The sequence below is a fragment of the Salvelinus sp. IW2-2015 genome, linkage group LG11 (assembly GCF_002910315.2).
Source record: "Salvelinus sp. IW2-2015 linkage group LG11, ASM291031v2, whole genome shotgun sequence".
In the NCBI taxonomy this organism is placed as follows: Eukaryota; Metazoa; Chordata; class Actinopteri; order Salmoniformes; family Salmonidae; genus Salvelinus; species Salvelinus sp. IW2-2015.
In genome coordinates, this window is record NC_036851.1 from 7,187,113 (window position 1) to 7,212,617 (window position 25,505).

The 25,505-nt window shown below is 41.9% G+C and overlaps 1 protein-coding gene across 5 annotated transcripts in view; it reads left to right on the top strand.

Moving 5' to 3' along the window:
- The window catches only part of LOC111969721 (metabotropic glutamate receptor 4), a 239,523-nt gene that overhangs the window by 144,551 nt on the left and 69,467 nt on the right, over positions 1 to 25,505 (top strand). For all 5 annotated transcript variants that reach the window (XM_023995928.1, XM_023995929.1, XM_023995930.2 and 2 more), the window contains exon 3: positions 23,716 to 23,851. In XM_023995928.1, the coding sequence (XP_023851696.1) occupies positions 23,716 to 23,851 (136 nt within the window). The remainder of the gene's footprint in view (positions 1 to 23,715; positions 23,852 to 25,505) is intronic.

Consider the following 25,505-nt stretch of genomic DNA (forward strand, 5'->3'; position numbering starts at 1 on the left):
GCCTAGCCTGCTCAACCAAACATAAACGAGTAAATCACAATAACCTAGCAAGACATCGCATTATACGAATATGTTTATGTAAAAATGCAAAGACATTCCACGTTTGAATGGAAACTTCATCTTGCACATCAAACTTTCTCAGGGGGGAAAAAATATGGCATCGTCTCAACACTGACATTTTCTGAAACTGGCGACGTCTGCTGTTTTATTATTGCGCTGTGCAGAGAAAAAATATGGAGTCGTCTCAAGACTGACATTTCTTGAACTGGTGATGTCATATCTTATTCAAGTCGAGTGACAACTATACCACGCAATGTTGAAAGCACTGTGATTCAAGCAACACTTCATTTATTTACCATAGTCAATTTCAATCCCATTGCTGTAAATTTCACTAGAATCAACACGCAGATATAACACACACATTATTTACAGTGCATTCAGAATGTATTCAGATGACTTTTCCCACATTTTGTTACGTTACCGCCTTATTCTAAAATGAATTAAATAAATACATTCCTCATCAATCTACACACAATACCCATAATGACAATGCAAAAAATGATTTTTTTTTTTTTGCAAATGTAATAAAAAGAAAAAACAGAAATACCATATTTACACAAGTATTCAGACCCTTTGCTATGAGACTCGAAATTGAGCTCAGGCTCATCCTGTTTCCATTGATCATCCTTGAGATGTTTCTATAATTTGATTGGAGTCCACCTGTGGTAAATTCAATTGATTGGAAATGATTTGGAAAGGCACACACCTGTCTATATAAGGTCCCACAGTTGACAGTGCATGTCAGAGCAAAATGGAAGCAGTTTGGAACCCCCAAGACTGCCAAAAACTGGCTGCCTGGCCCACCTGAGAAATCGTGGGAGAAGGGCCTTGGTCAGGTAGGTGACCAAGAACCTGATGGTCACTTTGACAGAGCTGCAGAGTTCCTCTGTGAAGATGGGAGAACCTTCCTTGAAGGACAACCATCTCTGCAGGCAAACGTCACCAGCTGTGCCAAGCAACTTCACACATTGGCTACCATGGCTATTTGGCTAAGTGAACATTATTAGTTCATCACAAAGCTTGAATAGCTCTTTATTTTATCATGAGCCCAACAGCCCCTGGTTGAGGTGCATTGGAGACAGCAGTAAGCCAGTAGCAACAGGAAGTCCACATGGGACATTTTTCAGGTGGTTCCACATTAACAAAACCCAGCCCCGAAAAGAAAGTCAGGGAAACACACAGCATTGAAAAGGAAAAATCTGAAGTTCCTACTTCAAGCCTAAATATATCATATTTTGTGGTCATCATCTACCACCAACACCACCATGTATTGCATAATGGAGAGACATTCAGCGATGGCAGACTGTATTATGCTGGACAGGGTTGTGTAACAGGTCTATGCTGTTTCACTGTCTGCGGAATAAAAAGGCAAGGCTAAATGTTTTTCTCTTGTTGGAGGAAGCTCTGCTTAGTTTATCTCCTCCTCATTGGCTTTTCAGTGCTTTTCACTAACCAATTAGAGTTGAAGGACCTTGGCTTGGCCCGATGATACCGTATCTGGTTCAGGGATTATCCCTACTTTACTAGGGCTCCGCCACCTACTCCACTCCCGACCAGCAGACATGTAGAAGGGGCAGTCCTGTTTGACACGTCCTGTTCTGGAGCTTGAGCCTAGATTACTGTGTTTGGGTTGGCTGTGTCGAGGAGTGAGGAGTCAAGACATGACTGGTATAACAAAGAGCTCTGACTGATCCCTTCCCTATAACTTCTCTCTCTGTTTCCTTTACTTTCAGAGAGCTATATAGTATACACAAAGAGGCCTTGGTTTGGCACTACCTGACAAGACTTTCAGTTTGGCCATGTTTGGTATAATTTGTAAAGTGTTTTTGTTATTCCTTCTGCAGGTACGGTATCAATCGGTGTCTCTGCATTGCCTCTTTTACTCATTGCATATATTTTTTGAAGAGTATAAGTCTGACGCAGCACCCAAAGTAACATAGCTAATTTCTCTATGCCATAGAGCACAGCCTCTAAAAAGTAATTTAGCCCAAGCCAAACATGTCATGCAGTCATTTGTTATTCATTGTATGGTTGGCCTGGACTCCCCTGTCAAGTGCTCTTTTATTTTGGAAGTGTGAGCTGAACAATGTGCGCACTCTTCTATGAAATCTCTTCTGGGGCCTGATTTATATAAAACTTTAGATAAAGCTGGCACTGAACAGTGCCATTGTCACGTGTGCTCCCTCTCTGGCCTCTAGGTCACCATGCTGCTCGTTATGGCACACCTGTCACAATCATTACGTGCACCTTCGTGTCATCAGACTCACCTGGAGTCCATCACTTCCCTGATTACCTTCCCTATATATGTCACTCCCTTTGGTTCCTTCCCCGGGTGTTATTGTTTCTGTGTCATGTCTGTGCGTTGTTCGTGTTTCTAACTTTGTATTAGGTTGTGTTTATTTATTAATACTCACTCCCTGAACTTGCTTCCCGACTCTCAGCGTTACAGCCATCTTCCAAGTTTCTTTTATAACTGTAAAATAACATTCCCCTCATACATTATGGGAATCTTATGTATCCTATTTGTAATATAGTAATTTCCATTTGCGAGTAGTCTCCGGGTATGCAGCTAAGCTGACATATTGTCACGCCCTGACCTTAGAGATCCTTTTAATTCTCTATTTGGTTAGGTCAGGGTGTGACTAGGGTGGGCAATCTATGTTTTCTATTTCTTTGTTGGCCTGGTATGGTTGGTATGGTTCCCGACCAGAGGCAGCTGTCTATCGTTGTCTCTGATTGGGGATCATATTTAGGCAGCCTTTTCCCACCTGTTGTTTGTGGGATCTTGTTTTTGTATAGTTGCCTTGAGCACTGCGATACTGCACGTTTGTTATATTCTTTGTTGTTTTTGTTGTAAGTTTCACTATTAAATATAATGTGGAACTCTACGCACGCTGCACCTTGGTCCACTCATTTCAACAAGCGTGACACATATTAAATTGTTTTAACATGGTCATACTATGGATCATTTAATTTAGAATTTTAGGACCCCTTTAGATATAAACAATTATTTGATAAAATATACATTTTGGCTATTTGTATCTGTATTTATTATGTATCCCCATTATCTGCTACCAAGGCAGCAGCTACTCTTCCTGGCGTCCAACAAAATTAAGGCAGTTATACAATTTAAAAAACATTACAATACATTCACAACAGATTTCATAACACATTAAGTGTGTGCCCTCAGGCCCCTACTCTACTACCACATACAACACAAAATCAATGTGTGTGTATAGTGTGTGTTTGTATGCATGTGTCTGAGCCTGTTTGTGTTGCTTCACAGTCCCCTCTGTTCCATAGGTGTATTTTTATGGGGGTTGTTATCAAATTTTACTGCTTACATGAGATACTTGATGTGGAATAGAGTTCCATGTAGTCATCGCTCTATGCAGTACTGTGCACCTCCCATAGTCTGTTCTGGACTTGGGGACTGTCAAAAAGACCTGGCGGCATGTCTTGTGGGGTATGCATGGGTGTCTGAGCTGTGTGCCAGTAGTTCAAACAGACAACTCGGTATGTTGAACATGTCAATAGCTCTAATACAAGTAGTGATGAAGTCAATCTCTCCTCCACTTTGAGCCAGGTGAGATTTACATGCATATTATTAATGTTAGCTCTCTGTGTAATCTAAGGGCCAGCCTTGCTTCCCTCTTCTGAGCCAATTGCAATTTTCCTAAGTCCCTCTTTCTGGCACATGACAACACGACTGAGCAGTAGTCCAGGTGCGACAAAACTAGGACCTGTAGGACCTGCCTTGTTGGTAAGAAGGCAGTACATTGCTTTATTATGGATTTACTTCTCCCCATCTTAACTACTGTTTTGACAGTTTACGATCCAGGGTTACTCCAAGCAGTTTAGTCACCTCAACTTGCTCAATTTCCACATTATTCATTACAATATTTAGTTGAGGTTTAGGGTTTAGTGAATGATTTGTCCCAAATAAAATGCTTTTAGTTTGAAACAATTTAGGACAAACTTATTCCTTGCCATCCGTTCCGAAACAAACTGCAGTTATTTTTTGTGTTGCAGTCATTTCAGTAACTGTAGTAGCTGACGTGTATAGTGTTGAGTCATTCACTTACATGGACACTGGCTTTACTCAAGCCCAGTGGAATGTCATTAATGAAGATTTGAAAAAAGTAAGGAGCTTAGACAGAGTTTCAAAGAAAAACCCATATCTCTGGCCAATAAAAATAAAAGATTAAGATAACAAAAGAACACAGACACTGGACAGAGGAACTTTGCCTAGAAGGCCAGCATCCCGGAGTCGCCTCTTCACTGTTGACGTTGAGACTGGTGTTTTGTGGGTACTATTTAATGAAGCTGCCAGTTGAGGACTTGTGAGGCGTCTGTTTCTCAAACTGTAATGTACTTGTCCTCTTGCTCACTTGTGCACCGGGGCCTCCCACTCTTTCGTTTCTGGTTAGAGCCATTTTTACACTGTTCTGTGAAGGGAGTAGTACACAGCGTTCTTGGCAATTTCTCACATGGAATAGCCTTCATTTTTCAGAACAAGAATAGACAGATGAGTTTCATAAGAAAGGCCTTTGTTTCTGGCCATTTTGAGCCTGTAATCGAACCCACAAATACTGATGCTCCAGATACTCAACTAGTCTAAAGAAGGCCAGTTTTATTAAGCACAACAGTTTTCAGCTGTGCTAACATAATTGCAAAAGGGTTTTCTAATGATAAATTAGCCTTTTTAAAATGATAAACTTGGATTAGCTAACACAACGTGTCATTGGAACACAGGAGTGATGGCTGCTGATAATGGGCCACCTATGTAGATATTCCATTAAAAACTGCTGTTTCCAGCTACAATAGTCATTTACAACATTAACAATGTCTACACTATTTCTGATCAATTTTATGTTATTTTAATGGCCCAAAAAAATTTGCTTTTCTTTCAATAACGAGGAAAATTCTAAGTGATCCCAAACTTTTGAACGGTAGTGTAACTCTTTATCCACAATATAGCAGGTGGTGTAAAGCCATAATACAGTATATACGCTTTTCCAGCAGCAGTCTATGATCGATAATGTCAAAAGCCACACTGAAGTCTAGCAAAAAAGCCCCCACAATATTTTTATCATCAATTTATCTCAGCCAATCATCAGTAATTTGTGTGTCATTTGCTGTGCTTGTTGAATGTCCTTCCCTATAAGCATGCTGAAAGTCTGTTGTCAATTTGTTTACTGTAAATATTGTATCTGGTCAAACACCATTTTTTCAAAAGTTTACTCAGGGTTGGTAACAGGCAGATTGGTCGGCTATTTGAGCCTGTAAAGGGTGCTTTACGATTCTTAGGTAGGGGAAGGACTTTTGCTTCCCTCCAGGCCTGAAGGCACATACTTTCTTGTCAGCTTAAATTGTAGGCATGGCAAATAGGAGTGGCAATGTTGTCCACTATTATCCTCAGTAATTTTCCATCCAAGTTGTCAGATCCCGGTGGCTTTCATTGTTGATAGACAACAATATTTTTTTCACCTCTTCCACACTCACTTTATGGAATTCAAAATGACAATTCTTCTCTTTCATAATTTGGTAAGATATACTTGGAAGTGTAGTCTCAGTGTTTGTTGATGACATGTCATGCCTAAGTTTGCTAATCTTTCCAATGAAGAAATCATTAAAGTAGTTGGCGCTATCAGTGGGTTTTGTGATGAATGAGCCATCTGATTCAATGAATGATGGAGCGAAGTTTGCCTTTTTGCCATCAGTTTAGTCACATGATTCCTCAATTTGCAGTATGTTTGCCATTTGGTTGTGCAGCCAGACTTATTTTCCATTTATTTTGCCTCAACAATACAATTTTTATATTCCTCATCAATCCATGGGGATTTAACTCTTTCTACAGTAATTTGCGTAATGGGTGCATGCTTGTTAGTAACTGGGATAAGCAATTTCATAAATGTGTCAAGTGCAGCGTTTAGTTGCTTCTCATTACACACCACAGACAAATATTCTTTACATCAACAACATGGGAATCACTACAAAATGTATTGTATGCACTCTTATACCCAGGCTCAGCCTTTGGAACTTTTGTTTTCCTAGTTAAAACCTCTTTGGGCTAGAAGTGCCGCTAGCGGCACACCTCGACAACATCCGGTGAATTTCAGAGCGTGAAATTCAAAATATAAAAATAGTTGTATTTTCATGAATGTTTAATATAAGTGTCATACATCGTTTAAAAGCTTAACTTGTTAATCCAGCCGCTTTGTCAGATTTCAAGAAGGCTTTACGGCGAAAGCATACCATGCGATTATCAGCGCCCCGCGTACAAAAGCATTAAAAACATTTTCCAAACCAGAAAAGACGTCATGAAAGTTAGAAATAGCGATAAAATAAATCACTTACCTTTGAAGAACTTCCTCTGTTTGCAATCCCAAGGGTCCCAGCTACATAACAAATGGTCATTTTGTTCGATAAAGTCCTTTATATCCAAAAAAAGTATTTAGTTGGCATGCTTGATTCAGTAATCCATCTGTTCCCCTTGTTCAAAATGCATACAAAGGAATCCCAAAAGTTACCAATGAACTTCGTCCAAACAACGTTTCTAATCAATCCTCAGGTACCCTAATGTAAATAAACGATAACATTTAAGACGGAGAATAGTATGTTCATTACCGGAGATAAATAACAAAGTGCGCGCCCTCATCCATGCGCGCTACAATCAAAATGAGAGCCACCTAGAAAAACTACAAATTGTAGCTCATTTTTCAAAAAACAAGCCTGAAACCCTTTAAAGCCTGATATGTATTCTCGGATGGATTCTCCTTGGCTTTTTGCCTGCCATATCAATACTGTTATACTCACAGACATTATTTTAAAAGTTTTTGAAACTTCAGACTGTTTTCTATCCAAATCTACTAATATATGCATATCCTAGCTTCTGGGCCTGAGTAACAGGCAGTTTACTTTGGGCACCTCAGTCATCCGAACTTCCAAATACTGCCCCCTATCCCTAAGAAGATATGGCTACTATATTGTGATCACTACATGAAATTGATTTGGATACTGCTTTCAAGCAAATTTCTGCAGCATTAGTAAAGATGTGATCAATACATGTTGATGATTTTAATTTGTGTTGTGTGGTATCCCAGGAGGTCTACCCCGGTGGATGGTAATAGAGGGGAGGCACGTGATGCGACATTAGCTCCCTCTGCTGGGAGTACGTGAGATGGGCAACCCGAAACGGATAGCTCCAGGTGGAGGTAATTAGGGGAAAGTGCCCACCAGCCATGGAGGCCAAATAAAAGGAGCACTGTGGCACACCTCGAGAGAGAACAGGGAGAGACTGACACCGAACAAAAACAGAGGAAGAACCGAGCCAAACCTAAGTGATTTTCTTTGTTTATTTCCTGTACTAGTAAAGTTGTTTTTGCGGACTAAAATCTCACTGTCCACACGGTTTACCACAGCTGTTTGTAACTAACCTGGGAGGTTGACTGATAACCTGAACCAGGTTGCAAGCACTAGTTACAGTTTAAAGCTTTCGCTTGAGTGGGCAGCCTGATTAAAGCCAGTCAATAATAAATTCACCCAAAATCACCACTTTATTTTAAGAATGTGAAATGTCAGAATAATAGTAGAGTGATTTAGTTCAGCTTTTATTTAGTTCATCACATTCTCAGTGGGTCAGAAGTTTACATACACTCAATTAGTATTTGGTAGCATTGTCTTTACATTGTTTAACTTGGGTCAAACGTTTTGGGTAGCCTTCCACAAGCTTCCCACAATAAGTTAGGTGAATTTTGGCCCATTCCTCCTGACAGAGCTGGTGTAACTGAGTCAGGTTAGTAGGCCTCCTTGCTCGCACACGTTTTTTAGTTCTGCCCACAAATTTTCTATGGGATTGAGGTCAGGGCTTTGTGATGGCCACTCCAATACCTTGACTTTGTTGTCCTTAAGCCGTTTTGCCACAACTTTGGAAGTATGCTTGGGGTCATTGTCCATTTGGAAGACCCATTTGCGACCAAGCATTAACTTCCTGACTGATGTCTTGATGTTGCTTCTATATGTCCACATAATATTCCTACCTCATGATGCCATCTATTTTGTGAAGTGCACCAGTTGCTCCTGCAGCAAAGTACCCACAAAACATGATGCTGCCACCTCCGTGCTTCACGGTTGGGATGGTGTTCTTCAGATTGCAAGCGTCCCCCCTTTTTCCTCCAAACATAACGATGGTCATTATGGCCAAACAGTTCTATTTTTGTTTCCTCAGACCAGAGGACATTTCTCCAAAAAGTACAATCTTTATTCTCATGTGCAGTTGCAAACCGTAGTCTGMCTTTTTTATGGTAGTTTTGGAGCAGTGGCTTCCTTGCCTAGCGGCTTTTCAGGTTATATCGATATAGGACTATTTTTACTGTGGATATAGATACTTTTGTACCTGTTTCCTCCAGCATCTTCACAAGGTCCTTTGCTTTTGTTCTGGGATTGATTTGCACTTTAAACACAAGTACGTTCATCTGTTCTTCCTGAGCGGTATGACGGCTGCATGGTCCCATGGTGTTTATACTTGCGTACTGTTTGTGCAGATGAACGTGGTACCTTCAGGCGTTTGGAAATTGCTCCCAAGGATGAACCAGATTTGTGGAGGTCTACAATTTTTTTTCTGAGGTCTTGGCTGATTTTCCCATGATGTCAAGGAAAGGGGCACTGAGTTTGAAGGTAAGCCTTGAAATACATCTACAGGTACACCTCCAATTCACTCATATGATGTCATATGATGTAAATTAGCCAATCAGAAGCTTCTGAAGCCATGACATCATTTTCTGTAATTTTTCAAGTTGTTTAAAGTCACAGTCAACTTAGTGTATGTAAACTTCTGACCCACTGGAATTGTGATACAGTGAAATAAAATGTCTGTAAACAATTGTTGGAAAAATTACTTGTGTCATGCACAAAGTAGATGCCCTAACCGACTTGCCAAAACTATAGTTTGTTAACAAGAAATGTGGAGCGGTTGAAAAATGAGTTTTAATGACTCCAACCTAAGTGTATGTAAACTTCCGACTTCAACTGTACATTAGCAAGGATTTCACACGTTATCCAGATACTGACTTTTAGCACTTGGTTGCCTATAGCAGCTTCCCACCAGAATGGGCTTTAGGTGAGGCAGATGAACCTGTAGCCATATTACTTCAACAGTATTTAACATGAGATCCCCTCTAAGCTTTACAAGAATGTGGTTCTTAATATAAACGGCCACACCTCCACCTTTGGCTTTTCTCTCGATCTTTTAATAATTTATTGCTACCTCTGTATCATCAAAGGTTTTATCTAAGTGAATTTCAGAGAGTCAGAATATAAATGCCATCTGTTATTAGCAAATTAATACTTTCATGAACCTTTTTTCTTAAGCTACATACTGTATGTTAACGTGAGTTATATTTAGCACTTCTTTAGGATGCTTGATTGCTAAGCTTCCTAGTAAAGAAATAAAAACAGAGGTAGACATGCTCAGGTTATTTATGTTAATGCAGGGTGAGCTGCACACATTGGACATCCTGCTGGTGCACACCACCTCAGTGCTAACAATATCGCTCTGGTTCAGAGGCACATTATTACTGCATACAATAGCTGTAGGATCAGTAGAGGCATTCCGGGCAGTAATAGGGACATACATTGGATTACTTACATTGTGTCTTCCAAAACTTTACTACTAAAGCCCATAGAAACACATTGAATAACAAAATGGACAGTCATAAAATAAATCATAAGAAACAAGGTTTCTGTCCTAAATCTAGGAGATATAAAGAAAAATCTGAAAATATTTAGATATGTTTTTTTACACATATTTAACCCCTATTTTGGAGTAGGCACAAAACTACCTTCAAACTTCCATTAGTTTTTTTAAAACCGGTACCAGTTAGACAAACTGAGAAGTCTATCGTGTTCATGAGAATCTCCCCTTTCAGTGGGCACTGGTGCGTCAATCAACACTAGGGGGATTAATACTGTATTAGTGCAAACACAATTTAGTCAAATAGACCTAGGTTTCAGCAAAGTCCTCTCTTTTTAAAAGACTGCTGAGAGACTTATCTTCGCAATGAGGAATATACAGAAACGTAGCCTAAACCAGAGAGACATCAGCGATTGTAACATACTTTGTTTCACAGAATCATGGCTCTCTCGAGATATGTTGTCGGAGTCGGTACAGCCACCGGGATTCTTTATGCGTCGCGCAGACAGAAATAAACATCTCTGGGAAGAAGAAGGGCGGGGGTGTATGCTTCATGATTAACGACTCATGGTGTAATCGTAACAACATACAGGAACTCAAGTGCTTTTGTTCACTCGACCTAGAATTCCTCACAATCAAATGTCAACCATATTATCTCCCAAGATAATTCTCACCGGTTATTGTCACAGCCGTGTATATCCCCCCTCAAGCCGAAACCACGACGGCCCTCAAGGAACTTCACTGGACTCTATGCAAACAGGAAACCATATATCCTGAGGCTGCATTTATTGTAGCTGGGGATTTTAATAAAGCAAATTTGAGAACAAAGCTACTTAAATTCAATCAGCATATTGATTGTAGCACTCGTGCGCGCAATACACTGGATCACTGCTAATCTAACTTCTGCGATGCATACAAGGCCCTCCCCCGCCCTGCTTTCGGCAAATCTGACCGACTTAATTCTGCTCCACCCATTCTATAGGCAGAAACTCCAACACGATGTACCCGTGACAAGAACTATTCAATGCTGGTCTGACCAATCGGAATCCACGCTTCAAGATTGTTTTGATTACGCGGACTGGGAAATGTTTCAGGCAGCCTCAGAGAATATTGATTTATACACTGATTCGGTGTTTGAGTTTATAAGGAAGTGCATTGGAGATGTTGTACCCACTGTGACTATTAAAACCTACCCTAACCAGAAACCGTGGATAAATGGCGGCATTTGCGCAAAACTGAAAGCGCAAACCACCGCATTTAACCATGGAAAGACGACTGGGAATATGGCCGAATACGAACAGCGTAGTTATTCCCTCCGCAAGGCAATCAAACAAGCGAAATGTCGGTATAGGGACAAAGTGGAGTCACAATTCAACAGCTCAGACACGAGACGTACGTAGCAAGGTCTACAGGCAATCACGGACTACAAAAAGAAATCCAGCCACGTCACGGACACCAACGTCTTGCTTCCGGACAAACTAAACACCTTCTTTGCCAGCTTTTAGGATTTGCCCGCAAGAAGGCAAAGGTAACTGAACTAAATGACTATCGCCCCGTTGCACTCACTTCTGTCATCATGAAGTGCTTTGAGAGACAAGTCAATGATCATATCACCTTACCTGCCACCCTAGACCCACTTCAATTTGCATACTTCCCCAATAGGTCCACAGACAATGCAATCGCCATCACACTGCACACTGCCCTATCCCATCTGGACAAGAGGAATACCTATGTAAGAATGCTTTTCATTGACAATAGCTCAGCATTCAACACCATAGTACTGTACTCTCCAAGCTCATCATTAAGCTTGAGGCCCTGGGTCTTAACCCTGCCCTGAGCAAATTGGGTCCTGAACTACCTGACGGGCTGCCCCCAGGTGGTGAAGGTAGGAAACAACATCTCCACTTTGCTTAACCTGAACACTGGGTCCCCACAAGGGTGCATGCTCAGCCCCCTCCTGTACTCTCTGTTCACCCATGACTGCGTGGCCATGCACGCCTCCAACTCAATCATCAAGTTTGCAGATGACACAACAGTAGTATGCTTGATCACCAACAATGACAAGACAGTCTATAGGGAGGAGGTGAGGGCACTTGGAGTGTGGTGTCAGAAAAACAAAGGAGATTATTGTGGACTTCAGGAAATAGCAGAGAGAGCAGACCCCTATCCACATCGACAGGACCACAGTGGAGAAGGTGGAAAGTTTTAAGTTCCTCGGCGAACACATCACGGACAAACTGAAATGGTCCACCCACACAGACAGTGTGGTGAAGGCGCAACAGCGCCTCTTCAACCTCAGGAGTCTGAAGAAATTTGGCTTGTCTCTTAACACCCACAAACTTTTACAGATGCACAATGGAGAGAATCCTGTCGGGCTGTATCGCCGCCTGGTACGGCAACTGCACCGCCCACAACCACAGGGCTCTTCAGAGGGTGGTGCTGTCTGCACAATGCATCACCGGGGGCAAACTACCTGCACTCCAGGACACCTACAGCACCCGTTGTCACAGGAGGCCAAAAGATCATCAATGACAACAACCACCCGAGCCTCGGCCTGTTCATCCCGCTACCATCCAGAAGGCAAGGTCGGTACAGGTGCATCAAAGCTGGGACCGAAAGACAGAAGCTATTTTTCAGTCTCAAGGCCATCAGACTGTTAAACAGCCATCACTAACACAGAGAGGCTGCTGCCTACATACAGACTTGAAATCATTGGCCACTTTAATAAATGATCACTAGTCACTTTAATTATGTTTACATATCTTGCATTAGTCATCCCATATGTATATACTGTATTTTTATACCATCTATTGCTTCTTGCCTATGCCGCTCGATCATAGCTCATTTATATATTCTTATTCCATCCCTTTCCTTGGAATTTTTAGATTACTTTTTAGATATTTCTGCACTGTCGGAACTAGAAGCACAATGTAACGATGTACGCTGAGTCGTGAAGCAAGTTCATGGAGTTAAAATATTTAATTAATAAATTAACAAGAAACGCGAACAGCGCACCGACATGGAACAGGAACAATGACAACTGGGGAAAAAACCAAAAGGAGTGACATATAGGGCAGGTAATCAAGGAGGTGATGGAGTCCAGGTGAGTGTCATTATACGCAGATGCGCGTAATGCTGGTGACAGGTGTGCACCATAGCGAGCAGCCTGGTGACCTAGAGGCTGGAGAGGGAGAACACGTGACAGTACCCCTTCCCCAACGCCTGGCTCCAGCCACAGGACGCCTACCAAGATGACGATCCCGTGGATCAGGAGCGGACACCTCTGCTAAGGCGCGGGACCTGTCGGTCCGGCTGAGGCGCGGGAGCATGACAACCTAGAGCGCCAGAAAGGGAGCAAACATGACAGTACCCCCTCCCGGCACGTTCGTTTCCAGCCGCAGGATGCCAACCACAGTGACGATCCTGGGGATCCGGAGCGGACCGGTCGCATCCGCTGAGGTGCAGAAACCTGACAAACAGGCTAAAGAGTGAGCCGGCTGAGACCTCCCCCGTTACTTCGGTCGAGGCACGGGAACCTGTTCACCCAGCTGAGGCATGGGAGCCTATCGAACCCGCTGAGTAAGGGAAGGCATGAGAATCCGTAAAACCGGCTGAGGCCTCCCAGGTAGCTCCAATTCTGACACCCGAACCCGACATCACCTCCAAAAAAAATGTTTTTTTTTAAAACTCCCTGCTGCTACCCTTTGGTGAGTCGTCATTCTTTAACGACGTACTCTGAGAGTCGGGAAGCAAGTTCAGGGAGTGAAAATATATAATAAATGAACAAAACAAGAAACACGAACATGCAACAGGAACAATGACGACTGGGGAAAAAACCAAAGGGAGTGACATATAGGGCAGGTAATCAAGGAGGTGATGGAGTCCAGGTGAGTGTCATTATACGCAGATGCGCGTAACGCTGGTGACAGGTGTGCACAATAACGAGCAGCCTGGTGACCTAGAGGCCGGAGAGGGAGCACGTGACACACAAGCATTTAGCTACACTCGCAATAACATCTGCTAACCATGTGTATGTGATAAATACAATTTGATTTAAACAAAAATACTGGAGAAATGTAAATGTCTTTGTTTAACAACTAACGCAAAAGGATATATAAACTATGGCTTCCAGTACACAGTAAAGTCATTGATTTTTGTATAAGTGGCATCATCAGTCAGCCATCCTTAGCATGACACGGAACCCAAACCGGCTGCGCGCGTGCACCATCGTGCATACATTTATTTTGTCCCCCTACACAAAACGTGATCACGACACGCAGGTTAAAATATCAAAACAAACTCTGAACCAATGACATTAATTTGGGGACAGGTCGAAAAGCATGAAACATTATGGCAATTTAGCTAGTTAGCTTGCACTTGCTAGCTAATTTGTCCTATTTAGCTAGCCTGCTGTTGCTAGCTAATTTGTCATGGGATATAAACATTGAGTTGTTATTTTACCTGAAATGCACAAGGTCCTCTACTCCGACAATTAATCCACACATAAAATGGCCAACCAAATCTTTTCTAGTCGTCTCCACTGAACTCTGTCAGAGAAGTAGTTGGTAATCCAGGCGAGGCAATCATTTGAGAAACCAAGGCTGTCGAGTCTGCCAATAAGAATGTGGTGATTGACAGAGTCGAAAGCCTTGGCCAGGTCGATGAATACAGCTGCGCAGTAATGTCTCTTATCGATGGCGGTTATGTCGTTTAGGACCTTGAGCGTGGCTGAGGTGCACCCATGACCAGCTCTGAAACCAGATTACATAGCGGAGAAAGTACGGTGGGATTCGAAATTGTCGGTAATCTGTTTGTTAACTTGGCTTTCGAAGACCTTAGAAAGACAGGGTAGGATAGATATAGGTCTGTAGCAGTTTGGGTCTAGTGTCACCCCTTTTGAAGAGGGGGATGACCGTGGCAGCTTTCCAATCTTTGGGAATCTCAGACGATACGGAAGAGAGGTTGAACAGGCTAGTCATAGGGGTTGCAACAATTTCGGCAGATAATTTTAGAAAGAGAGGGTCCAGATTGTCCAGCCTGGCTGAAATGTAGGGGTCCAGATTTTGCAGCTCTTTCAGAACATAAGCGATCTGGATTTGGGTGAAGGAGAAATGGTGGGGGCTTTGGTGGGTTGCTGTGGAGAGTGCCGGGCAGTTGACTGGGGTAGGGGTAGCCAGGTGGAAAGCATGGCCAGCCGTAGAGAAATGCTTATTGAAATTCTCAATTATAGTGGATTTATCGGTGGTGACAGTGTTTCCTAGCCTCAGAGCAGTGGGCAGCTGGGAGGAGGTGCTCTTATTCTCCATGGACTTTACAGTGTCCAGGAACTTTTTTGAGTTAGTACTACAGGATGCAAATTTCTGTTTGAAAAAGCTAGCCTAAGCTTTCCTAACTGCCTGTGTATATTTGTTCCTAACTTCCCTGAAAAGTTGCATATCACGGGGGCTATTCGATGCTAATGCAGAACGCAACAGGATGTTTTTGTGCTGGTCAAGGGCAGACAGGTCTGGAGTGAACCAAGGACTATATCTATTCCTAGTTCAATTTTTTTTGAACGGGGCATGCTTATTTAAGATGGTATTTCATCATAAAACTATTTATGTATGACTTCAGTCGTCAGATGCCCTAATTGTTCCATTCCAGCTCTTTTCACAGCGCTTTTATGCAGTCTTTTTATGCAAATCTCTTCTGTTTGATTAGAACTTGTACCACTCTGCGTAATGAATGGGTAGAATGTTGTGGGCCTATTTGTTGTAGGCCTATATCTGTGCATTGGTGATTTCAGTTTTCTGGGGGGCCTGGCAACTTAAGGGCTTGGCTTTTCCTCTTCTGAAGCCACTCTGCTTCCCGAGCAACGGGTCTCCCTAATATTGGGAAATTCTGCTTGTGGCATGTCAGTTATAAGGGTTAAAGAGTCTGGAATAAATTCTTGATTCATACAGTAGCTGGGGGTACAGCATTTTCTTCTGTTAAGAGGTTTTCCGTTGCAACTGCATTTTCCTTCCTGCTCAACTGAAAGCCTTCTCATTAGAAGTCCATAAACATTAAGAATTGTTAAACAAACATGAGGAACAGTTGGTTTGTGTAACATGTACGCTGGGAGTCGGGAAGCAAGTACAGGGAGTGAATAAATGAATAAAGAAATAGAACATGATCCAAAACAAGAAACAGGAAAAGTACAGACATGAAACTGAAACAGAGTCAATAACGCCTAGGGAAAGAACAAAGGGGAGTGAGGGATATAGGGGAAGGTAATCAGGAAGGTGACTCTGATGAGGTGCTGGTGCGCGTAACGATGGTGACAGGTATGCGTAATAATGAAGCAGACTGGCGAACTCGAGCGCCGGAGAGGGAGTATATGTGACCTAATTGACCTCAGATCATTTGAATAATGAGTCATGCCTTTCCCTGCATCAAACAAGCTGTCTGCTATCAACCTTATTCCAAACCTGAATCATAATAAATTACACTTCATAGATTTTTTTCTAGATACTGTATGTCTAGAGAGAAAACAGTAAATAGAGAACAAACAGCTGAATTAATAAAAAACAACTTATTTTGAAATGTTAATACAATATTATACCATAGGAAAACTAAAAGCACACGCAGTCCAAAGGTAGAAGAAGAACATGTAATTTGTATTATTTTGGTTCTGACCAAGACAGTGAATGTGATCGTGATTTGCCTAGCACAGTTTCATTGGCCCAGCAAGGCCCAGTACTTCCTGACTACTTGCAGACACCTTATCATTCTGGATGACTCCGTATCCACAGTGACATACGAAGGCAGAGGAGTGACTTACTAGAGTGCCTGACAGCGGGATCCTAGAAGTCTCCTCCATATGGCACCCCAGTCCGTTTCCTCTGCCTTTTAAATAACACCAGTAGAAAGAAATGACAGTCCATTTTTCTGGAAGGACAGGTCAAACCTGTTCAAAATGCTTTCCCAAGGAGGGGCATTTATAGGCTGTCTAGATTTAACTGGCATGGGTTGTCCTATTCACACACATAATTATCAGGTATCAAGTAAGACCCAAGTGCAGACTGTGTGAAGTACAGTTGAAGTCGGAAGTTTACATACACTTAGGTTGGAGTCATTAACTCGTTTTTCAACCTCTCCACAAATTTATTGTTAACAAACTACAGTTTTGGCAAGTCGTTTAGGACATCTAATTTGTGCATGACACGTACATTTTCCAACAATTGTTTACAGACAGATTATTTCACTTATAATTCACTGTATCACAATTCCAGTGGGTCAGAAGTTTACATACACTAAGTTGACTGTGCCTTTAAACAGCTAGGAACATTCCAGAAAATTATGTCATGGCTTCAGAAGCTTCTGATAGGCTAATTGACATCATTTGACTCATTTGGAGGTGTACCTGTGGATGTATTTCAAGGCCTACTTTCAAACTCGGTGCCTCTTTCCTTGACATCATGGGAAAATCAAAAGACATCAGCCAAGACCCCAGAAAAAAATTGTAGACACAAGTCTGATTCATCCTTTGGGAGCAATTTCCAAACGCCTGAAGGTACCATGTTCATCTGTACAAACAATATTACGGAAGTGTAAATACTGTGGGACCACGCAGCCGCCATACCGCTCAGGAAGGAGACGCGTTCTGTTTCCTAGAGATGAACGTACATTGGTGCGAAAAGTGCAAATCAATCCCAGAACAACAGCAAAGGACCTTGTGAAGATGCTGGAGGAAACGGGTACAAAAGTATCTATATCCACAGTAAAAAGAGTCTTATATCGACCTGAAAGGCTGCTCAGCAAGGAAGAAGCCACTGCTCGTAAACCGCCATAAAAAAGCCAGACTACAGTTTGCAACTGCACATGGGGACAAATATTGTACTTTTTGGAGAAATGTCCTCTGGTCTGATGAAACAAAAATAGAACTGTTTGGCCATAATGACCATTGTTATGTTTGGAGGAAAAAGGGGGAGCTTGCAAACTGAAGAACACCATCCCAACCGTGAAGCACAGGGAAGCACAGGGTGAAGCACAGGGTTGCACACCGTGAAGCATCATGTTGTGGGGGTGCTTTGCTGCAGGAGGGACTGATGCACTTTACAAAATAGATGGCATCATGAGGGAGGAAAATGATGTGGATATATTGAAGCAACATCTCAAGACATCAGTCACGAAGTTAAAGCTTGGTCTAAATGGGTCTTCCAAATGGGCAATGACCCTAAGCATACTTCCAAAGTTGTGGCAAAATGGCTTAAGGGCAACAAAGTCAAGGTATTGGAGTGGCCATCACAAAGCCTTGACCTCAATGCTATAGAAAATTTGTGGGCAGAACTAAAAACGCGTGTGTGAGCAAGGAGGCCTACATACCTGACTCAGTTACACCAGCTCTGTCAGGAGGAATGGGCCAAAATTCACCCAACTTATTGTGGGAAGCTTGTGGAAGGCTACCCGGAACGTTTGACCCAAGTTAAACCATTGAAAGGCAATGCTACCAAATATTAATTGAGTGTATGTAAACTTCTGACTCACTAGGAATGTGATGAAAGAAATTAAAGCTGGAATAAATAATTATATTATTCACATTCTTAAAATAAAGTGGTGATACTAACTGACCTAAGACAGGGAATTTTTACCAGGATTAAATGTCAGGAATTGTGAAACACCTTAGCCAAATACATTTAAACTCAGTTTATGTTATCTTCCGACTTCAACTGTAAATGTTTATTGTAACGGGCAGGCAAATGACAAGTCAAGGCAGGCAGTGGTCGATAATCCAGAGTAGGAGCAAAGTTTCAGGGCGGCAGGCAGATTCAGGGACAGGCAGTGGTCAGGTGGGCGGGTACAGGGTCAGAACAGGCAAGGGTTCCAGGAGAACAAGAAAAAGAGAGGCTGGGAAAAGATAGGCGCTTACAGAACAAACGCTGGTAAGCTTGACCAAACAAACCGAACTGGCACAGACAGAACCCAAGTATAAATACCCAGAGGATAATTGGGGAAGATGGGCGACACCTGGAGGAGGTGGATACAAGCACAAGGACAGGTGAAACAGATCAGGGCGTGACACATAATACCGTTTTTAAATGACTCAATCCCCTAAATGCTTGGCTCTCAATCTACAGAACAAACAAGCATACCTGGCAGTTCCTGAGACATGTTTGCTAGAAAACACCTAGACTTGAGCTCAACAAGCAAACATTGTATTGTGGTGCATCAATGACCTAGGTTTCCATATGGTCCGTGACCCTATCAGCTTGCTTGAGAGAAAGTAGTCAAAGGGAGCTCTGCTTGATACATAGTCAGTTATATGTGAGTTTTGTTTTGCTTTAAACATGCAGCTAGTTTTCTACTACTTTAGTTTTATATCAAGCCTGATGTGAGATTAAAGAAAATGGCAGATTTACATATCGGCTTGTCTGTAAGTTATTGAAAATATGGCAGACATTGTCTATATACTGTACACTGTTAAAAAAAAGTGCTATCTGGAACCTAAAAGGGTTCTTTCGCCGTCCCCATAGGATAACCCTTTTTGGTTCCAGGTAAAACCATTTTGGGTTCCAGGTAGAACCCTTTCCACAGACGGTTCTACATGGAACCCAAAAGGCTTCTACCTGAAAGCAAAAATGGTTGTACCTGGAACCAACAAGGGTTGTCGTATGGGTACAGCCGAAGAATCCTTTTGGAACCATATTTTCTGAAAGTGTACTAATATGGCAACAAATATAATCAAACAACAAAACATTTGAAGAATTCCCAGCTCTCCCATTCTAAAGGCTTGTTGTGCACATAGATTGCATAATACTGCACAGGGGACAGGCAGTCTGCCAAGGCAGCTCTGCCTATTTGAGGTTTTGATTGAGGTCATCAGGAAGTCAACTGTTTTGCTTGAAACCTCTGCCACCCAACACAACTTGGTCCCCTTATGCAGGATATTTTCTCAGTCTGTCAGGTTTGGGCCACTCCTCTAGTGGTGTGCACAGAGTCCAAAGGCTCTGGTCAGTTTAATTTATGGTTCAGAGTAACCTTCCAGGTACAGTTGTCTATGTGATCTACAGTACGCTACCCTAGCCTGTAAAGTAACATCATAAGCTTACTTGAGGCCACAATAATCTGTGAACGTATTGTAATGTCGCATTAAAATTGTATTAACTGCCTTAATTTTGCTGGTACGCAGGAAAAGTAGCTGCTGCCTTGGCAACAGCTAATGAGGATCCATAATAAATACAAATAATATGCTCTTAATCACAAATATATATATATTTTTTTGATTATGTGCACATTTGTGGCCTGCATTTGTGGCCTGCTGGAGGTCATTTTGCAGGGCTCTGGCAGTGCTCCTCCTTGCACAAAGGCGGAGGTAGTGGTCCTGCTGCTGGGTTGTTGCCCTCCACGTCTCCTGATGTACTGGCCTGTCTCCTGGTAGCGCCTCCATGCTTTGGACACTACGCTGACAGACACAGCAAACCTTCTTGCCACAGCTCGCATTGATGTGCCATCCTGGATGAGCTGCACTACCTGAGCCACTTGTGTGGGTTGTAGACTCCGTCTCATGCTACCACTAGAGTGAAAGCACCGCCAGCATTCAAAAGTGACCAAAACATCAGCCAGGAAGCATAGGAACTGAGAAGTGGTCTGTGGTCACCACCTGCAGAACCACTCCTTTATTGGGGGTGTCTTGCTAATTGCCTATAATTTCCACCTTTTGTCTATTCCATTTGCACAACAGCATGTGAAATGTATTGTCAGTGTTGCTTCCTAAGTGGACAGTTTGAGTTCACAGAAGTGTGATTGACTTGGAGTTACTTTTTGGCACTAAACAATCTCCCTATATACATTACTTCAATAAAAAAGACTCAGCTGGTACCTGGGGACGTTCAGATGTGGGCGTCCTAGAGCAAAACAACCGACTTACCTCTTCACAGTGTGTAGCCCAAACTGTCCGGGCGCTACAGACAGAAGATAGCAGATCGACTGTACCGACTTCAGACAAGTCTCAAATTGAAGAACACCATCGTATTCGTGGGAGTCTCATCTTTCCATAGAGGGGTCATAATAGTTTTTTAGGCCAAACCGTTCTGATGCTACAGAACATTTTCTGAGAAGACCGATTTTCGGGATGTCTCATGGTCTGACAATCACCGATCTAGCTCTGTCACCTTTCAGCTCTAGCTCTGTCACCTTTCAGCTCTAGCTCTGTCACCTTCCATTGCTGATACGAAAGTGCAACATCGGCAGTTGCGGTGGATTGAGATGCATCTATAACGCAAAAAATATCTCTAGCTTAAACTAACAGATTTTTATGGGGGCCACGAAAATCGACTCTACTTATATCCTCTACAGGATCAGTGGGTCCCCCACGGGACGATTGAGCTAACGTAAGCTAATGCGATCAGCATGAGGTTGTCAGTAACAAGAACATTTCCCAGGACATAGACACATCTGATAGTCAGAAACCTTAAATTCTTGTTAATCTAACTGCACTGTCCAATTTACAGTAGCTATTACGGTGAAATAATACCATGCTATTGTTTGAGGAGAGTGTACAGTTATGAGAGTGCACAGTTTCTTGAATGTTTTAATAAACCAATTAGGCACATTTGGGCAGTCTTGATACAACATGAACTGAAATGCAATGGTTCATTGGATCTGTCTAAAACTTTGCACATACGCTGCTGCCATCTAGTGGCCAAAATCTAAATTGCGCCTGGGCTGGAATAATACATTATGGCCTTTCTCTTGCATTTCAAAGATGGTAAAAAAAAATTATACAAAAAACACATGCTTTTTTCTTTGCATTATCTTTCACCAGATCTAATGTGTTATATTCTCCTACATTCATTTCACATTTCCACAAACTTCAAAGAGTTTCCTTTCAAATGGTATCAAGAATATGCACATCCTTGCTTCAGGTCCTGAGCTACAGGCAGTTAGATTTGAGTATGTCATTTTAGGTGAAAATTGAAAAAAAGGGGCAGAGAAAATGTTCAGCTGCCCCTTTTAAGGGCAAGAGTTTACCATGGTAACGGGGCCACTCGAGTCCTGTCACTTATGTGTGAGATTTGGGATCTGACTAGCGTATCTCTTTGCTATCAGTTGAAGCAGCAGACTCAAACTTCCATTTAAAAACAGCCAACCTTGTGAACAAAACAATGTAAATAACCAAGAAACACGAGGACAAAGTCTCACTTTGTAGACTTTCGAGTAAATTTGACCAACTTTGTCTGTGCGCAGTGCCTCCAAAAATGTATCTATCAGCACTTCACTCAGTGAGCTCAGCTCCTCTACCACGTGAGGTGGGAAATAGGATTAGTATTTATTTGTGCAATTAACAGCTTTGAAACAAAACAGGAGAAATACTTTGAAAACAGCAACAGCAGCATTTTTCTAACTCTAACTCGAATGTGCTTATACTTTTTTTTTTTTTTGCGAATGTAATGCTCGCACTGTAGAGCTCTGTAAATTGACCACCCACCAACATGGCTAGTGAGAAAGATATTCTTACCCACCAAGGTTGGTGGCACCTTAATTGGGGAGGACGGGCTCGTGTCAATGGCTGGAGCGGAATGGTATCGAATACTGTACATCAAACACGTGTTTGATGCCATTTCATTTGCTCCGTTCGAGCCATTATAACGAGCCGTCCTCCCCTCAGCAGTCTCTGTTCTCCTCGCAGTGTCTGGATAAAAGTTATCCTTGGTAAGGACATTTTCAGAATGAACCTGGTTCAAGTGATGTCCGCTGCATTAGATTTCCTGTCTACCCCCCACTGGGCAGTTCCATAAGAGTCACAGCAGGTGGATTTAAAGGCCCTTATTAAAGGGGTAATCTGCAGGTCAAACAACCCCAAAGAGCACCCCACCACTGTTTTTGTAAACAACCGAGGGATGGGGCTGGTGAAATATAACCACTCTCGAATTTATAGACAGAGCAATATATGTAAGGACTGACCATTCATGAGATCAAAACGATAGTTTTAACCATCTTCTGATTCCAATCTCTTTCAAAAATCAGTTGGAAAAGGTAACTCAAATAACAAACTTCAAACTAGCTCATTTCTGATCCAGAATTGTTTGACTACAGGGGCAGCAAAACTGCATCCCATGTACAGAATTGTTTGACTACAGAGGCAGCAAAAGAGCTTCCCATGTCTGGAATACACTGCGTTTAGACACATGCAACTGTGCCACCTACCGCACATAACCTAAAGAACAATCATGTGTGTCAACACAATCTCTAGCTGTGTATAGCCACTTTCCAAGTTGTTTGCTTTTTGTGTTATTGCTCTGTATGTGTTGCTTGTCATATTTTATCTAGACAAGTCAGTTAAGAAAAAATTATTATTTCCAGTGACAGCCTACTGGGGAACAGTGGTTAACTGCCTTGTTCAGGGTAGAATTACAGATTTCTACCTTATCAGCTCAGGGATTCGATCCAGCAACCTTTTGGTTTCTGGCCCAACGCTTTAACCACTAGGCTACCTGCCGCCCCCATGTTGTTCTGTGTTTGCTTATTGTCTGCATTGTAATTTTATGAGTTTTTAATAACCTGCCCGGGACTGCAGTCGAAAATTTGTTGGCTGGCTAAATCCTGCACTTTTACTGAAATGTTTATTAATGTGCAATGTCATTGTCAAAATAAACTTCAAGGCTATACAGTGTTTGGATTATATTTTTGCTTCTGATGGGTTTTAGTTGACCTAAGCTCATGAGGCATTTAAAAGTTATATTCTTCAAGAATTAATGGCTATATAGCATTCATTGAAAAGTCCATGGATGTTGCAAATGCAGATTGCCCCCTTAAGAGTGAAGCCAAAGGATTCATGCTCAGTCACAAACCTCAGGGAAGAACGTTGTTGGGAGCTCTGCGCTTATTGGTGATCTACTGATAGCTCAAGTTGAGCATCTGTAAAATGTGAACCTACCAATCCTGGACTTAAACTTAAACTGCCACTCAACTGCTGTGTGTTTCCTCTGTCTCTGTTGTAGGAGGTGTGTGTATCTCTCAGTCGGTCAAGATTCCCCGTGAGCCAACGCCTGGAGAGTTTGGCAAGGTCATCCGCCGACTAAGAGAAAACCCAAACGCAAGGGTGGTCATCATTTTTGCCAATGAGGATGATATTAGGTAAGGGTATTATCATAGCATTGACATGTTGAATATGAAATATACTAAAATAATAATTTTAAGAAACATGAATGGAAGATTGTTAATTAAAGGGAGAAGAGTCAATCGGCAGAAAGCTTGACATTTAAATGATGCACTGTAGAATTACTTTAAAATGTTATTGGTCAAGCGCTATCATAATTATCCCTTTTAGGCTCTATCGGTAACTCATGTTAATATGTGACTTACCACCTGGATTCGGTCTTATGTAGCAAAATTAGAATCGTTTTTTTTGCATTGGATAAAAGTAGAGACTCAGAGCCACAAAATGGTATATCATACACCGCATTTTTGAGGAACAATGGGAAAGTAATTCTGCTTTGAAAGTTGATACACTTGTAAACTCACTTTTGAGAAAAGGGCAAGTGAATGTTCTGGTATCTACTAGAGCTCTCCTTTGTCTACACCCATTCAGCATTGTTCACGCCCTCTTAAACCAGCCCCACCCATCTCTTTAAGGATTCACATGAGGTGATGTGCTAAAGACTACACGTGGTAGTAGCCTACAATAAGGAAATATTCCAGGTAAACAGAAAGTGTCCAGATAAAAATATTTTATAAATAGATAACGCTTACCCAGATACACTTGTCTTAATTGATGGGTCATGTGAAAGAAATGCTATAACCCACATCCAGTGGTGGAAAAAGTACTAAATTCTCATACTTGAGTAAAAGTATGCATTTCAAATTCCTTATTAAACCAGACGGCACAATTATATATATATCTTTTTTTAAATAGCCAGGGGTACAATGTACTTAAGTATAAATCATTTCAACTTCCGTATATTAAGCAAACCAGACGGCACTATTTTTTTAAATTGTTGATGGATAACCAGGGATGTTCTCTTGATAAGTGTGTGAACTGGACCATTTTCCAGTCCTGTTAAGCATTCAAATTGTAAGGAGTCCTTTTGGGTGTCAAGGAAAATGTATGGAGTAAAAAGTACATTTTCTTTTCAAATGTAGTGGACTAAAAGTTGCCAAAAATATAGATAGTAAAGTCATGTGCAGATACCACAAAAAAACGACTTAAGTAGTACTTTAAACTATTTCTACATCACTGCCCAAATGCCTTCACATACTGTTACACATTCACTTAAGTATGGAATACTATGTGATAAGGCCATGCAACCTGAGTAAGGTGCACATATACATAAACAAATGCATGCACCATATATTTAAGCGGTGGACACCTGATACGGTCACATAATATTGTTGCGTATGTCACAAAATCATGTTAGGACCACACATATCAATATTCATTTTATATATCAATATTTTGCTAAGTCGATAGTCTCTCCGGAAGGTGTAAACGGTACAGCCAAAGGGTTACTTGTGTAACAGTTTAACTTTACGTCCGTCCCCTCGCCTTGACCCGGGCGCGAACCAGGGACCCTCTGCACACATCAACAACAGTCACCCACGAAGCATCGTTACCCATCGCTCCACAAGAGCCACGGCCCTTGCAGAGCAAGGGGAACCACTACTTCAAGGTTTCAGAGCAAGTGACGTCACCGACTGAAAGGCTGCTAGCGCGCACCACCGCTACCTAGCTAGCCATTTCACATCGGTTACACTTGCATAGTAGTAACATCAGAAATAGATAGTGTCAATA